The sequence below is a fragment of the Heterodontus francisci genome, chromosome 20 (assembly GCF_036365525.1).
Source record: "Heterodontus francisci isolate sHetFra1 chromosome 20, sHetFra1.hap1, whole genome shotgun sequence".
In the NCBI taxonomy this organism is placed as follows: domain Eukaryota; kingdom Metazoa; phylum Chordata; class Chondrichthyes; order Heterodontiformes; family Heterodontidae; genus Heterodontus; species Heterodontus francisci.
Genome location: NC_090390.1, coordinates 56,909,204 through 56,926,162, shown reverse-complemented (window position 1 = coordinate 56,926,162; position 16,959 = coordinate 56,909,204). Strand labels below are relative to the sequence as shown.

General features: G+C 42.3%; 2 protein-coding genes across 4 annotated transcripts in view; one reads left to right on the top strand and one right to left on the bottom strand.

The window, feature by feature from the left end:
- Nucleotides 1-604: 604 nt before the first annotated feature.
- On the bottom strand, nt 605-13,374 carry LOC137380650 (zinc finger protein Pegasus-like). 2 transcript variants are annotated; one of them, XM_068052814.1, is made up of 4 exons: nt 13,151-13,374; nt 8,880-9,078; nt 6,066-6,248; nt 605-1,629 (listed from the first exon to the last, which is right to left on the bottom strand). In XM_068052814.1, the coding sequence occupies exons 2-4, from the start codon at nt 9,010-9,012 to the stop codon at nt 695-697; spliced, it is 1,251 nt and encodes a 416-aa protein (XP_067908915.1). In that variant the 5' UTR covers nt 9,013-9,078; nt 13,151-13,374; the 3' UTR covers nt 605-694. The 2 variants fall into 2 exon arrangements, with proteins under 2 accessions (XP_067908915.1, XP_067908916.1); XM_068052815.1 differs by having other exon boundaries at nt 8,880-9,044.
- A 267-nt stretch (nt 13,375-13,641) lies between these two features.
- The window catches only part of acadsb (acyl-CoA dehydrogenase short/branched chain), an 89,912-nt gene continuing 86,594 nt past the window's right edge, over nt 13,642-16,959 (top strand). For both annotated transcript variants that reach the window (XM_068052813.1, XM_068052812.1), the window contains exon 1: nt 13,642-13,849. Coding sequence is in view for 1 of the 2 variants with exons in the window: in XM_068052812.1 (XP_067908913.1) it covers nt 13,823-13,849 (27 nt within the window). In the remaining variant the exon portion in view is untranslated. The remainder of the gene's footprint in view (nt 13,850-16,959) is intronic.

Sequence of the window (16,959 nt, the reverse complement as noted above, 5' to 3'; positions counted from 1 at the left end):
ACATTCTCCAATCCACTACTTTAGTCATCTCCTCAAAAAAATTAAACCAGATCAGTCAGGTATGATTTACCCTTCACAACTCTATGCTGGCTTTCTGATCAGCTGAAAATTCAAGGTGTTTAGTCATCCTATCCTTAATTGTAGACTATAGTAGCTTCCCAACAGATGTTAGGCTAACTAGTCTAAAATTCCATGGTTTTCCTCTCGCACCTTTCTTAAATAGCAGAATGGCATGAGCAATTTTCCAATCTAAAAGAACAGTTCCCAAAGAGAGAATTTTGCAACATTATAGTTAGGGCACACCGCACCATGTGTTAGCACCTTAGGGAAGAATAAACTGGAGGAAAGTAAATTATTTTCCTGTTTTCTCATCCTTTTTGTTTGTTTCATCTTTTCCATTAACTCTTATGTGCTATCTTTCTTTCAGTTTCATTCATATGTCCAATAGCTTTCATGTTTCTAAGCACATAAATGATACACCAAGCAATGAAGGAGTAATTAGGACATTGGTAATCTGGAAAATGTAAGACAAGAGAAAATCATTATTCTATTATATATTTTAAGTTTCCTTTAAATAAATGATTGTAGACTACTTTAACTTTTATTGTAGTTTTACACAGGATGTGATAGTTACCATTTAAAAAACAAGATTAATTTTGATTAATTTTTAAAAGCTTTATTAATACAAATAACATTAAATTTGTTTATGCTGACCCCTGGCAAAATGACACGCAAAGTCATACTGGTTTTTACATTTACATCCACATATGTTACACTGAAATGGATTCTCATAACCATGGCATCCCATGTGAATAGTGTAAAGGATATTGTCTGCAAAATACATGTCACAGTGTTGGCAGTGATGCAAAAGCTGGGGATCCTGAACTTGAATTGGAGGAGCAGGGGTGCTAGGTTGGCTGTTCGTCATGCAGGGCGAGCTCATGTGAGCACTGCGCTCACTATTGGGGCCTGGCACAGGACTGAAGGTTCTTTGATTATGCACAGGATGGCTATCAGGGCTAACATTGGATGAGCTTTGAGCCACACTAGAAACTACAGTGGTAACTATTGGTGCTATACTCTGTTGTATCAGATATGGTTTTTCATCTCTGCATGTCACCACATCAGAAGATGCTGGAGCTTGGTCATCTTGTGCAAGGCTGGAAAGCTGGCCAGCTAGTGCAGAAAGCTGGTTTAAAGGATTGTCCACCATCATGTCCTGTACATCCCTCGAGATTCCATTACCAGTCTGTGCTTTGGTCAGACCCTCATAAGATTCAGCTGAGATGTTAGGAGAAAACTCATCAAGGTAATCTGTTTTCTGCACCACCATAGGAGGAGGACTGAAATTACTCAGAGGTCTTCTTCCATAACTCAGGGAGTAGCTGGACTTCTTCTGCAAAATTCCCATCATTCTCTTATTGGTCAGTGATGTCCTGCGTCCCTTTAGAGGAAGTAGTTTATGCCTGCGTCTGCGATGGTGGGATAAATTACTTTGATCACTGCAGCGAAAGGAGCAAAGCTCACATTTATATGGCTTCTCGCCTCTATGTGAACGCATATGTGCTTCGAGATGACGCTCATAAGCTGAAGCAAATGGACATAAATGGCATCTGTGGGGCTTCTCACCTGCATCAGAAAGAACAGATCAAAGTTTGTCTATTTTTCCTCTCCACTTAAAATTTTATTACCTTTCAGATTCTGCTCAAGATCCCTCCCCTTCAGGTTGGAAATTAATACATATACCATTCAGCTCCCAAAATTGTTCAGCAAGTATCTGATACTGAGCCAAGTACAGGAACGCTTCCAAGATTGGTGGTCTTTCTGTGCAGAATTAGCTGATCTCAGCTGGAACAGTATAAATGACTGTTTCTAGGGAGGGAGTGAGGGAGAATCCAGGATTACCACTTTTCATGGTCAGTGACCCATGCTGGAAAATGCAAGTAAATGGAGATGTAAAGAGAGGGCCAGTTTGCAGTCGACATGACCTGATTTGTCTCATATATAAAGAATGAACACTTGAATGAGATGGGTCCCTATGGAATTGTGCACGAGCAGAATCACTGTATTCAGGAAAGGGAAAGAAAAGGGGAAAAATGCAAAAAAAAAAAATGAACTTAATTTTATGACAGGTACTTATTAGTTTGAACAGTACATCAGCAGCTCCTGTTTCACCATGCCTATTTTTCATTCTGTAGGTGACCTCATCCTAGCAAGCCAGTCAAAACGTGACAACTAGAATAGGAATTTGAGCCATTTAAAAACAATAGCCCCATGACCAGCATGTGTAAAAGGAATAGTGCTATCACGTTATAGAACTCCATTGTGAAGCAGGAAATGTGCAAATAAAAAAATCATTTACGTCCAATAGCAACATTGAATAAATGTACAGTTACAGATCAAGAAAGTTATTTTCCTTTTCCCCCAGTACACGGAGGTTTTCCTAAAAAAGGAAACCAAGAGAAAGGAAGAATCTCCAGACACAATCATTCTCTGAACTACCACACATACCAAAGAAATACTATCTCAGCTGAAAGAAAGACACAATGACAAATTAACTGAATTTAACAAAGAATGACTACATAATGGTTTGAAGTTTGCATAAAAATAACAGTGAAGCTAACAATGCTCAGTTATTATGGCCCAAAGAGGAAAGCACCTTCTGGTGATCACACATGTGCATTTAAACAAGGAAATCCAGAAGTTGCCATCAGGGATACCCTGCTTCTCCAGATTGCACTGCTCCATCCTTCTGATAGTTACCCACTAAACATGCCAGGGGAAAAAAAAAAGTTAGGGTTGGTGCATTCAGAAGTAGATGTTTTAATGGCATGATAATTGATAATTACTGCCAAACAACCTCTCTGGCCCTGAAACTTTTTTGGGGGATTCATGGGAGGTGGGCATCACTGGCCATGCCAGCATTTATTGCCCATCCCCAATTGCCAATGAGAAGGTGTTGGTGAGCTGCCTTCTTGAACTGAAGTCCATGTGGGGTAGGTACACCCAAAGTGCTATTAGGAAGGGAGTTCCAGAATTTTGACCCAGCAACAGTGAAGGAACAGTGATATAGTTCCAAGTCAGGATGGTGTGTGGCTTGGAGGGGAATTTGCAGGTGGTGGTTTTCCCACACATCTGCTGCCCTTGCCCTTCTAGGTGGTAGAATTTGTGGGTTTGGAAGGTGCAGCCTGAGTAGCCTTACTGCATTGCTGCAGTGCATCTTGTAGGTGGTACACACTGCTGCCACTGTGCGCAGTGGTGGAAGGAGTGAATGTATGTGTACGGGGTGCCAATCATGCAGGCTGCTTTGTCCTGGATGGCGTTGAGCTTCTTGTGTTGTTGGAGCTGCACCCATCCAGGCAAGTGGAGAGTATTCCATCACACTCCAAACTTGTGCCTTGTGACAGGCTTTGGGGAGTCAGGTGGTGAGTTACTCGCTGCACGATTCATAGCCTCTGACCTGCTCTTGTAGCCACGGTATTTATATGGCTACTCTAGTTCCAGTTTCTGGTCAATGGTAACTCCCAGGAGGTTAATCAAGGGGGAATTCAGCGATTGTAATTCTATTGAATGTCAAAGCGAGATGGTTAGATTCTCTCTTGTTGTAGATGGTCATTGCCTGGCATTTGTGTGGCACGAATGTTACTTGCCAAATATCAGCCCAAGCATGGATATTGTCCAGGTCTTGCTGCATTTCTACACAGACTGCTTCAGTATCTGAGGAGTCACAAATGGTGAACGTTGTGCAATCAGCGAACATCCCCACTTCTGATCTTATGATTGAAGGAAGGTCATTGATGAAGCAGCTGAAGATGGTTAGGCCTAGGACACTACCCTGAGGAACTCCTGCAGTGATGTCCTGCAGGTGAGATGATTGACCTCCGACAACCACAACCATCTTCCTTTGCACTAGGTACGATTCCAACCAGAGGAGAGTTTCCCCCCTGATTTCCATTGACTCCAGTTTTGCTAGGGCTCCTTGATGCCATACTTGGTCAAATGCTGCCTTGATGTCAACGGCAGTCACTCTCACCTCACCTCTCGAGTTCAGCTCTTTTGTCCAACTTAACAAATGTGTAGTCTTATTCCTTCAAAGTTAAGTGTTTGATATTTTAAAAAAAATATTTCACATACTCTGTTTCTTATCCCTCTCAATCCCATCTATCTTTTCCAATCTTTGACTTTCTGTGCATGATTTTACTTTAATTTTTTATTTCCTACTTTAGACTTCCTGGTTCAGTCTGTGTGGCTCAATAAGGATTCTTCAATCTGATTGGTTGAATAGTCTTGCTGTTTCTTGCCCTACTGAGATGCTCTAGAGAGGGCACACAATGATCCGCTAATCATGCAAGTTACCACTCAAACGATCGCCAAAGTTTTCTGGAAGCTGTCAGCATAGTGAATGGCAAGCACCATTCCTTTGTCACTGACCAAAAAGTCCAGGCCAATATATCAGAACAAGTACCTACTCCTAAGGCTATTTGTAAAAATGATGCTAATTTTTTTGTTGCATACTTTACATTTAATCCACTTCCCCACATCACATCAGAAGGGCAACTGGGATCTATTCTTTGGTCAATACTAAGCCATCTTTTGGAAGAAACCCTGCACCCAGCAATGGCAATTCAATAATCTCCAGTAACCCAAAATTATAATCTGTTCTGAATGAATTCTGGTCAAGATGAGGCATCATCAGCTTGCATTCCCAGACTGGAATATTTATTCCAGATTAATTTTGGCTTGCAACAAAAAACATTCTGTGGTACGTTATGAAGCAGGGGTCACCAACCTTTTCCTGAGTGAGAGCTACTTCTGGTAAAGGAACAGAATGCGTCTGCTGACACCACCACCACGAGGTGACACACTACTCACGCACACACAAATGACAAAAGTCCACAACGTCTCAGGCAGCGGCCAGTAATAAAGATGGCACTGCTCAATTTGGCAGAAAAGGCCCTTCCCCCCCTATAGCCGCTCCTCTTTGCACCACCCCACCCACCCAAACTTGTTGCTGGCTGCTCCCTGTTTGAATGCAGCCTTGTCACTCACCACTCATTCCCCCGCTTGGTGCTCCCTCACCACAGCCTGCCCACCACTCACTTCCCACAACATTTGCCTCTGGCCTCCCCACTTGCTCGCCCCCCTGGCATTCACTGCTGGGACCCTGCTCACTTGCTCCCTCGGCCCCCAGCATTCACCACTGGGCCCTCTACTCGCCCACACCCCCGGCATTCACCACGGGCCCACCCCCCGACTGCCTGCTCTTCCTGTTGTCAATACGTGGTGATGTCAAAATATGGCAAGATGTTCAGATGCGCATGCGTGATTAATCCTAGCAGGATGAGGTGAGTGATCGGGAACATTATACAAGCTACTCAAAGGCCGACGCGAGCTGCCAGTAGTTCGTGATTGACGTGTTGGCGATCCCATTATGAATCATAAGCCCATGAAAATTTGCCACCCAGAACATATTGTACAAAAGCAACTGTACTCTACCCCTCTGCCCATAAAGAATTCGTAACATTATCGAGGATGCTGGTAGTGCTGTTGATTAGTACAATCTCTTTTTGCCTCTGCGAGCAAGTGTATTGAAGCCAGATTGAATAACCTAGCTGAAATGACCTTGGGTGAAGTGAATTTATGCAGTCTCAATCTAGTTGCTAAAGGGCATGAATCTATTCTTTACTTAAGTCAGTTTCAGTGACTGGAAGTGATATGTAAATAGCATAATTCAGGAACATTAAAATTCACCCAACAGAAAATTTATACTTTTTATTTTGAGAACAGGTCTGTCACTTTAAAAAAAAAAATTCAACTACAGTTAACTAACATTTTTAAATAGTTTGCACATTCTTTTACAGTAAAATGTTTAACAGGGATATTAGCTGGAAAGGAATACTAAATTTAACAATATGAAGGAACCTATAGAGGTCATTTTAGGACCTTATCAATTGCATGTGGGTAGACTCACTATTTCATCTAACCAGATCTCTGATAAGTTCAAACACTGCAACTCAATAGCTGGTGCTTAACTGCTAAGCTAATCTGCTCGATAGTTTAATTACCTGTGTGCATTCTGGTGTGCTCCATCAGTCGTGCTATTCCTTTGCTAGCATAGTTACAGTACTGACACTTCAGTTTTCCATCAACTGTTCTTTCTGGCCCTTCTCCCATCATTCCAGAGCCATCATCAAGAGAAACTTCAACAGAAGCATGGTGGATTCCATTTTGATGATTTTCTGTCCCAGCTGCCAATAAAAATAAAAGTATTAAGACAACTTCACAAATTTTAAAAAGTAGCCCAAGATATACGACTGAAAAACAAAAAATACTAAGACCATAGAATCATTAAACAGGGATATCTGACGTATATTATATATACACACACAAAAATACAAGGCTATAAATAAATAAAGGCTAAGACTGGAGGTTTTTGCAAAAAACATGAAGAAATTACAAAATAAATTTCTTGCTCCACACTTAAGAGCAGCACCAGGTGTACCTAAAAATGAGGGGGTGCCAACCCAGGATTACATGTATGCTAAACAGCAGAAGCAGCAGGCCAAAGACAAAGCTAAGTGATCCCACAATCAACAGATCAGAGCAAAGCTCTGCAGCCCTGTCTCATCCAGTTGTGAATGGTGGCAGACAATTAAACTTGCATTTTTTTTAATTAAACAACTAACGGGAGGAAGAGGCACCATGAACATCCCCATCCTCAATGACAGCACAGCTAAAACGGAGGTTGAAATAGGCAGTCTTGGTGATGGAGCAGAAACGGTCGGAAGCTCATCTCCATCAAATATGAAACCAAGATTGCAAATGGTCTGGTTCAAATTCAGACAGTTGCCAGAGAGAGATGGAGTCAGTGACAAAGGTGACAAAGTTTGACAGGTGGTGGTGAGATAGAACTTCGTTGACAGCGTATGTGTGGCACCTAATGAGTTTTCGAACAATGTTGCCGAGGGGGCAAGGATAGATCCTGGGGGTCCCCGGATGCAATGGTGCAGAAGCAGGAAGTGAAGCCATTGCAGGTGATTTTTCTGGCTACGGCTGTTGTCACCAGTAAAGGGGCACCTGTTCACCGGGAGGTTCCACTGAAGCTGGGAATAGGGCTCGGCAGTAGGGCTCGCCCAGCACTCTGAGCACCAGCACATGGGATGGTTAAAAATGGAACCAGGTCTGCATAGTCCCAGCCAGCCGGATAATGGAGGAGGGGTGTTGGAGGAGGATGGTGTGGTCAACAGTGTCAAAGGCAGCAGACAGGTTGAGAAGGATTGGGAGAGATAGTTTACTATGGTCAGTCATACAGGATGATATTTTTTACTTTGATGAGGGCTGTTTCAGAAATGTGGCAGGGACAGAAATATGATTCAAAAATGGAGTTCTGGGAAAAACAGGCACAGATTTGGGAGATAACAGCATGTTTAAGGACTTTGGAGAGGAAAGGAAGGTTGGAAATGGGGAGGTACTTTCACAAATATAGTAAAAGTTCTTAAATGTTATCTTCCCTCATTTGCTTCTATTACAATGTACTTAAGTGTTCTCGATTTTTTTTTTTAAATTACACAACTCCCTAATACCTCAGTGTATAAAGGCACCAAACAATTCAGATCAGGCAGGACTCGGGTTCAATCAGCGGTCTGTTCTGGTCATGAGGGGCATTAACTGTCTAGGTGACTATTTTTGATCACTGTTCAATAACTCCTGTAGGAATCTGTATTTGGATATTGCATATGAACAGCTTGTAATTCAGCTGCAGTTGAATAGCAAAGCCCCTGGTCCAGATTCATATGTGAAAAACAGTCATAAGTGAGTTACTGAAAGGCTGCCAGAACTCATGGAACTATACCACATTAATTTCACAGAGAATAGGGCGGCGCAGTGGTTAGCACCGCAGCCTCACAGCTCCAGGGACCCGGGTTCGATTCCGGGTACTGTCTGTGTGGAGTTTGCAAGTTCTCCCTGTGTCTGCGTGGGTTTCCTCCGGGTGCTCCAGTTTCCTCCCACAAGCCAAAGACTTGCAGGTTGATAGGTAAATTGGCCATTATAAATTGTCACTAGTATAGGTAGGTGGTAGGGAAATATAGGGACAGGTGGGGATGTTTGGTAGGAATATGGGATTAGTGTAGGATTAGTATAAATGGGTGGTTGATGTTCGGCACAGACTCGGTGGGCCGAAGGGCCTGTTTCAGTGCTGTATCTCTAATCTAATCTAAAATTGGAAAAATAAATGTGCAAAAACTATACACATTAAAAAGTACTTCAGAGAAATATTACACGGTCAACTGGATTTGAAAACCCTTGGTTTCTTCAGAGTAAAATATAGCCAATCAGGCAGGATAAAAAGTGCACAAACTAGGAACGCTGACATTTTGTATCATTAAACTCTTGTCAGCATGATATGACAACCTTTTTTTCAACTGACTTCTTTCAAAGATCAATTCCAAGAATCACAAAATACAAGAAAAGTTTGCATTTTAATTTCTTCTACATACACTGCACCTCTGCTAAATGACAAAAATTCAGCGTAAATGTATGAGTTAAAAAAAAAATTACGATCATGCACAAAAATCCTTGGGAGCTTGTTACATACCTGAAATACAAAGTAACCAACCAAGGTCTTAGTTTAGAGAACCATTTGAACCTCTGGATTGTGCTGTACATGGTTGGCACATTCTTAAGCATTTCATTCTCTCTAAAAATGTTGTTGTAATCTTGAAGCAGATAGTTGGGATATTTCAATCCAATATTTTAGATATTAACATTATCTTGACTATAAATGATGGGGATAGCATATTAAATAGTTGTTTTAACAGTTAAATTCCATCTACTAACTTATAAAGTACTAACTTACAATGAACATTTCCTTTCCTTACCAGGCTGAAGTAATTCTGGTTCCTTTTCATTACACACTGAACCAGAAATCATGTTGACATGCTGCGTTTGCTGAGTGAGATACTCTTGAAAATCCTTGACAAAGTCTACAGAGTCATTTCTCTTTTCTCGCATATTCTCACTCTTGATTGAAGCTTCTTTAATTCCTTAAAAAAATTCCAATACTAAGTGTGTAATACGCTGTGGATATGAAACAATATTACTAAGTAATTCAGTATGTACTTGCATAATTCAGATCTGAATATATTTTCAAGAAGGTTCTGTTTTATTCAAATCAACTCAAGTTCACAGTAAATTTCTCCATTCAATCCATTTTCTGGTTCTACCAAATCATACCATCTCCCCCTCTCTCTTGCCAGATTCTGAAAATTGCAATCATAGAATATCAAGCTTCAAACTGCAGCTCACGCTGTAGTTTTAAAATTAAGGTTACAATGATATTACATTGATTTACAGCCAGTAGTACCTGATTTACATTAAACATAATTATGGAAATACTTGATCAGGCCTAACTGCTGAGTATTTCCAGCATTTTTTACTTATTTTTCAGATTTCCAGCATCCGTAGTACTTTGCCTCCTGATTTGCATCACCTGGTTACAAATTATATTTTACTCCTTCAGTAAATTCTAATGCTTTTGAGAATGGGATCACTATTTGCAAACTATTAAAAAAATTTGCACAGAGCTGAGTCAAACTGCCTAAGTGGTCAAACAGATTTGCCCCAAGCACTTTTTTTTTTTTTTTAAAAAGCAAGGTTTACTAACATACTGGAGCTACACTTTAGATTGTGTCAAACCCAAGTAGGCTATCACTGCACAACAGAAATTACCATGCTGTAAACATGAGACAATGTAACTGCACTTTACAAACTAAAATACCTTGCAAAATTACAATACAATAATTTCAGGAAATGTTTTACTCCTTTGTAGAATATAGTGCAATACATTTGAAACACAAATGCATACTAAATGCAGCACAATACTGTGATTCGCTCCAGGAAATCGTAACGTTACATAATCCTACTTCATGAACTAAGTATACCACTGCTCCCAGTCACATCAATTTATTTTTTTAGGAGGATTGCTAATGTTACTAGTTATTATATCCAGTTAGATGCAAACCCTTGTAAAAGCTTGAATGCCTTCCTAAATGCACTTTTGAAATACAGTGAACAAAGTCTGGCTGTGCTATAGAAATCCAAGTAATATTTAATCATCTTTATTACTGGTCTGAGCAGAATCAGTGACACCCCCTCTGTTGTCATTTTCACCTCAATTCAAAATTCATCAGCAAGATACCTATTCATAAGGTAGTCAGCATCATCTGACTGGATTGCCTCCCTCCTTATGCAAAAACATAAATTAAGCAGATCAGTTATTACAGTCTTGTTCCCTGGCGCATCCATAGGCAGATCACAGTTAACATCCAGAAAATGTATTGTGCAGTTCAATAAAGCCGTGAAATGCCAAAATCTCCCCACCTAAACACATGCTACCTGTACTTCTACAGAAATAAATTTAAATCTCCAAGATCATGCAAACTCTTATCAATAAGCAACTATTTCCTCTGCAGTCATCTCTGCAATACCCGAGGTTTTCCCTTAGCTCCCTTGTTGACATCATCTGTAGGTATTGGATCAGTTTCCACATGCAAGTTGCTGTGCAGATTATCACCCCACCACTATCCTGGACTCCCCAACCATTTCTGTTCTTATCATTGGGCCAATAAAGTTGTAGATGAGCCAGAACATTCTCAGATGGCACAATGTTAAGAAAAAAAAAAAGTGATATTTTTCTCTTGCTTGAAGGCCCATAGCCTTCCTAACCACCCCAACTCCTGTTACCTGGTCATGCTTACCCAGACATTGCACAATCTCATCCTGTTCCAACTCTGAACTGACTTTCAAAGTCCATATTGTATCCACCACCACAAGCATTTGATTCCACATCATCCATCTCTGCCCTTACTTCAACCCCACGATTGCTGAAACCCTTATGCTTTTGTTACCTCCAGGATGAACCTCTCCAAAATACTTCCCTTCAGCCATTGCAAGCTCCACACTCCTACCTATTGTTTGCTCCATCCTCCAGTGAATTCACCTCAATGATTTTTGTTTATAAATCTTAGCACAGCCTCACCTAACCCTACTTCTACAGTCTCCTCAGCTACACCTCCCAGCCTGCAGCTTTGCTCCTCCCAGTCCAGTGCAACTTCCCTGCACGTTGGTGGCATCTATTTTGCTACCCACCTTTAAAAGCACCCACAAATTAACTTTTTTACCTGATAGGAATTGGAACACTTACTATTTTACAGGTGCATTCAACAGCATTACCATTGCCGAATCCTCCACCATCAACACCCTAGGGATCACTGACCAGAAACTTAACTGAACTAGCCACAAACACCACAAATACAAGAGCAGGTCAGAGGTTGGGAATTCTGGGGCGAGTATCTCACCTCCTGACTCCCCAAAGCCTTTCTACCGTTAACAAGGCAGTTGTCAGGAATATGATGGAATACTTTTCACTTGCCTGGATAAGTGCAGTTACAACAATACTCTAGAAGCTCAACAACATCCAGGACAAAGCAACCTGCTTGATCAACATTCATTCCCTCCACCACAGGCACACCATGGCTGCAGTGTGTACCATCTCCAGGATGCACTGCAGCATCTTGCTAAGGCTCCTTCAACAGCACCTTCCAAACCCACAACTTCTATCAACCAGAACAAGGACAGCAGGCACGTGGGAACCACCACCTGCATGTTCCCCTCCAAGACACACACCACCCTGACTTGGCACTATATCCCAATTTGTTTAATGTCACTGGGTCAAAAATCTGAAACTCCCTCTTTAACAGTAATACAGGTCTGTCTACACCACATGGAATGCAGCTGTTTAAGAAGGCAGCTCACCACTACCTTCTGAAGGACAATTAGGAATGGACAAAACATGCTGGCCTTGTTAGTGATGTCTCCATCCTATGAATGAATAAAAAAATATACAAGCCACTGTAGTTAACCAGCAGTCTGTGTAAGTATAGTGTACTTCCATCCTTTTAAAAAAAAAACATTGGCCCTATTGTTCATTTTTTGTATCTTTGAGCTAGCTTTTAATACGATGGCTTTCACAGGCCCTGGCTGCCATAAGCATTTCTTTGTCCCTCTCTCAGACCTCTGAATGTGGAATGGTAGGGCACACACAGGGATGACAGAGCAGGTACCTAAGCAATTTTCCATCTGAATGTTTGCACTGAAAAATCTTCAAAAGGGAGCTGGGAAAACTAGACTTATCCATCATTTATAAAACTATGTTTGCTCTTCCTAATCTGTTTATACTTTATGCCTAACAATGGATTCAACTAATCTCCCCGCTACTGCCTATCTAGACTGTTAGCTACTTGCTTTGTGGCCGCTTTTTAAAATAATGGCGGTGTTTACCTACGTTGGGCTCCTCGTTCTATAGCCTTTGGAGGCTTAATGTTGAGCCTTGTACATACATAGATGTGTGGGCAGGATTAACTGCTACACTTTTGCCTTCATATTGGCAAGTGACTTGCAGCAGTCACGTCTTAAACCCTCTGAAACCAAGACGAAATAGCACCCTGGGGATCATCAGAGACTTTATATGTACACGCATCTTTCAAAAATACAATGTCCTTTTTAACACATTTAAAACTGGATAACCTTAAAATATAAAATGAGCTATGAAACGGGAGTGTAATCCTTTTTGTCCTTTTGCCATTCGTGCCAGCCAACCCTTCAGAATCGCTTGGCACTGGATTACAAATGGCTGTTGCGGTGACTCCAACAAGCCGGCCCCAACAAACATCCCGCCCCCTCCCTTGTAATCATTGGCTCAAATGGGTGAAACGTCACTAGTGCGCCAACTTCCATTGGTTGATCGGGACGTCACTCACAAAGCACTTTCGCTCAAAGTTAAGATTGAACTGGGCCGCGTTATTTTGAAATATCGACAGACACATAAAAATCACAACAATTATGGAAACAAGAAAAAAAAGGATTAACAGAAATGTGGATTAGATATCGGGGTCAGACACATCAGCATCACGCTATCTAACCCCCACCCGAGCTTTCTCACAACTTTTGCTTTCGGCCGAAGGCAGCGGCGGCTCGAGCACTTTCAGTTGATTTTCAAACGAAGGGTCGACCCACGAGCTGCTGGGTTGTTAAACCGGATCAAGTCGGGGGGGGGGGGGGGGGGGGGTATGTACTTCCTCCTCCTCCATACCTTCAGCTTAGTTCCATCCACTCGACAGCGTTTCCAAAATAGCGAAACATATCGGCTCCCACAGGGAGGGAGGCAGGCAGGCAGCGCTTGCTGACAGGAGCGAGCCGCCAGTGGTAATGACTGCCGGAGAAGGAAGCCGCAAGTCCCGAAGACGAAAGGAACAAAAGCCCGGCGTCGATGTCACAGTTCAGCCGCGGCACAGACAGCAGGATGGAAATGACATCAATAGGCGGGGCTGCGCCTCTTCCCCTATAACCGAGCCAGGCTGGAGGCGGAGCAGAGACTGAGGCCGCCCCGCTATACTAGGCCAATCGTTGCTGGGCTTGAGCACAACATTTTATTTTTGTTTTGCGGGATTAATTTTCATTTTTGTAATTTTAACCTTTTCCCATTCTTGTACGGTATCGTTTTTATATAAACGATATATATTTTTAAAAGTTTAGAAATCAACGCAAGCCTCGGTTTTTGAACCCCCCCCCCCCACCCCCACCCCAAAAAGAATGTTGGTGACGTCTTCTGATTAGTTGAGTAGAACAAATCCTGATTCTTGAACGTGGAGGAGGTGCTGTGTGATTTCCAATATCACCATCCTGCAAACGGCATAAGCAAATAACCGCACGCTAGTTTTGTCCAAGTTATTTGTGTAACGTGTCAGTTGTTACAAAAGACAAAATGGTGACTTGGTTATTACTTTCTAAGGTGAGATTCGTTGTTCGCAGTGCTGTTTGTACATATTTCAGGGATGTAAACTGAATGATCGTTAAAATAAAAGCAAAATACTGCGGATGCTGGAAATCTGAAATAAAAACAAGAAATGCTGGAAATACTGAGCAGGTTTGGCAGCATTTGTGGAAAGAGAAGCAGAGTTAACGTTTCAGGTCATTGACCATTCTTCAGAAGGGATGATCATTGTTTGGTTCGCTGTGTGCATAATAGCAAATGTTGCCTCTGTGTTGTTGCTCGAATAAACCAGCATCAACAGCATTTTGTATTTATATAGCACCTGTAACGTAGTAAAGTGTCCTGAGGCGCTACCCAGGAGCTTTACCAAATGAAATTTAATACCAATCCATGTAAGGAGCAGGTGACCAAAAGCTTGGTCAAAGAGAGAGATTTTAAGGAGAGTCATAAAGGAGGAAAGTAACCAGAGGAGATTTAGGGAGGGAATTCTAGAGATTAGGGCATTGGTGACTGTGCCTTCAGCTGCCTATGGCGGAGTGATTACAATTGGAGAAGTCTAGGTATCTCTGAGAGTTGTAGGGCTGGAGAAGGTGACTGTGATAGAGAGGGGCAAGGTCATGGAGGGATTTAGAAACAATTATGAGAATTTTAAAATCAAAATGTTGTTACAGTGGGAGCCAGGATTGGCCAGTGAACACGGATAATGGGTGAATGGGACTTAGTGCAATTTAGGATTTGCACTAGAGTTTTGGATGATTTCCAGTTTATCGAGGATAGAAAGTGGAGGCTGTCCAGGAGTGTGTTGGAATAGTTGAATTGACTTTTAGACGAGATGGGCTAAATAGAAATGGAGGAGTGGTAGCCATGATAAAGGATGTGATGTACAGTAGTAGAGAGAAAGAATCTTGGCTGAAAGTCAAGATGTAGAATCAGTTTGGAGGCAGAATACACCAGTGGGGGTGGCTGATGGGCAACTCAACAGTAGATGTAGTGTTGAACATAGTATAAATCTGGAGATTAGAAGTGCATGTAACAGGAGTAATACAGTAATTATGGGGCACTTGAATCTTGTAGCCTGTGCAAACCAAATTAGTAGTAATAGTTTGAAGGACAAGTTCATAAAATGTTTTCTAGGTTGGTTATGTATGTGGGGCAGTCAACGAGGGAAAATGTTATTTTAGATCTAATATTGTGCAATGAAAAAGAATTAATTAACAACCTTTTAGTAGAGGAGCTGATGGGGAAAGAATGATCCTTATATGATAAACTCAATATATAATTCTGTGTTAAATCTAAAACTAGGGTCTTAAAATCTAAAAGCCAACTAGATAGATATGAGCGGGTGAGTTGGTTCAGATAGATTGGAGAACTTGATCAAAATATGACAGTAGATAAGCAATTTTTTTTTAAAAGTATAATTCAGAACAAATATACATTCCCGAAGGAATGAAAATCCTTTGGGAAAAGACCAACTGTGGCTAACAAGAAGTTAAAAATAGTATTCGATTAAAGGAAAAGGCTTCTAATATTGCCAAAGGTGTAGTTCTTCTTCTTCTTCTTCTTTGGCCTCCTTGTCTTGTGAAACAATGGGTAAGCGCCTGGAGGTGGTCAGTGGTTTGTGCAGCAGCGCCTGGAGTGGCTATAAAGGCCAATTCTAGAGTGACAGACTCTTCCACAGTTGCTGCAGATAAAATTGGTTGTCGGGGCTGTTATACAGTTGGCTCTCTCCTTGCGCTTCTGTCTTTTTTCCTGCCAACTGTTAAGTCTCTTCGACTCGCCACGCTTTAGCCCCGCCTTTATTGTTGCCCGCCAGCTCTGGAGATCGCTGGCAACCGACTCCCATGACTTGTGATCAATGTCACAGGACTTCATGTCGCGTTTGCAGACGTCTTTAAAGCGGAGCCATGGACGGCCGGTGGGTCTGGTACCAGTGATGAGCTCGCTGTACAATGTGTCCTTGGGGATCCTGCCATCTTCCATGCGGCTCAAATGGCCAAGCCATCTCAGGCACCGCTGGCTTAGTAGGGTGTATATGCTGGGGATGTTGGCCGCCTTGAGAACTTCTGTGTTGGAGATACGGTCCTGCCACCTGATGCCAAGGATTCTCCAGAGGCAGCGAAGACGGAATGAATTGAGACGTCGCTCTTGGCTGACATACGTTGTCCAGGCCTCGCTGCCGTAGAGCAAGGTACTGAGGACACTGGCTTGATACACTTGGACTTTTGTGTTCTGTGTCAGTGCGCCATTTTCCCACACTCTCTTGGCTAGTCTGGACATAGCAGAAGAAGCCTTTCCCATGCGCTTGTTTAATTCTGCATCGGGAGACAGGTTACTGGTGATAGTTGAGCCTAGGTAGGTGAACTCTTGAACCACTTCCAGAGTGTGGTCGCCGATATTGATAGATGGGGCATTTCTGACGTCCTGTCCCATGATGTTCGTTTTCTTGAGGCTGATGGTTAGGCCAAATTCATTGCAGGCAGCCACAAACCTGTCGATGAGTCTCTGCAGACACTCTTCAGTGTGAGATGTTAATGCAGCATCGTCAGCAAAGAGGAGTTCCCTGATGAGAACTTTCCTTACTTTGGTCTTCGCTTTTAGACGGGCAAGGTTGAACAACCTGCCACCTGATCTTGTGTGGAGGAAAATTCCTTCTTCTGAAAACTTGAATGCATGTGAGAGCAGCAGAGAGAAGAAGATCCCAAACAGTGTAGGTGCGAGAACACAGCCCTGTTTTACGCCACTCAGGATTGGAAAGGGGTCTGATGAGATGCCGCTATGCAGAATTGTGCCTTTCATATTGTCATGGAATGAGGTGATGATACTTAGTAGCTTTGGTGGGCATCCAATCTTTTCTAGTAGTCTGAAGAGACCACTTCTGCTGACGAGGTCAAAGGCTTTGGTGAGATCACTGAAAGCAACGTAGAAGGGCATCTGTTGTTCACGGCATTTCTCCTGTAGCTGGCGAAGGGGAGAACAGCATGTCAATGGTGGATCTCTTTGCTCGAAAGCCACACTGTGCCTCAGGGTAGACACGCTCAGCCAGCTTCTGGAGCCTGTTTAAAGTGACACGAGCGAAGGCTTTCCCCACTATGCTGAGCAGGGAGATTCCACGGTAGTTGTTGCGGTCA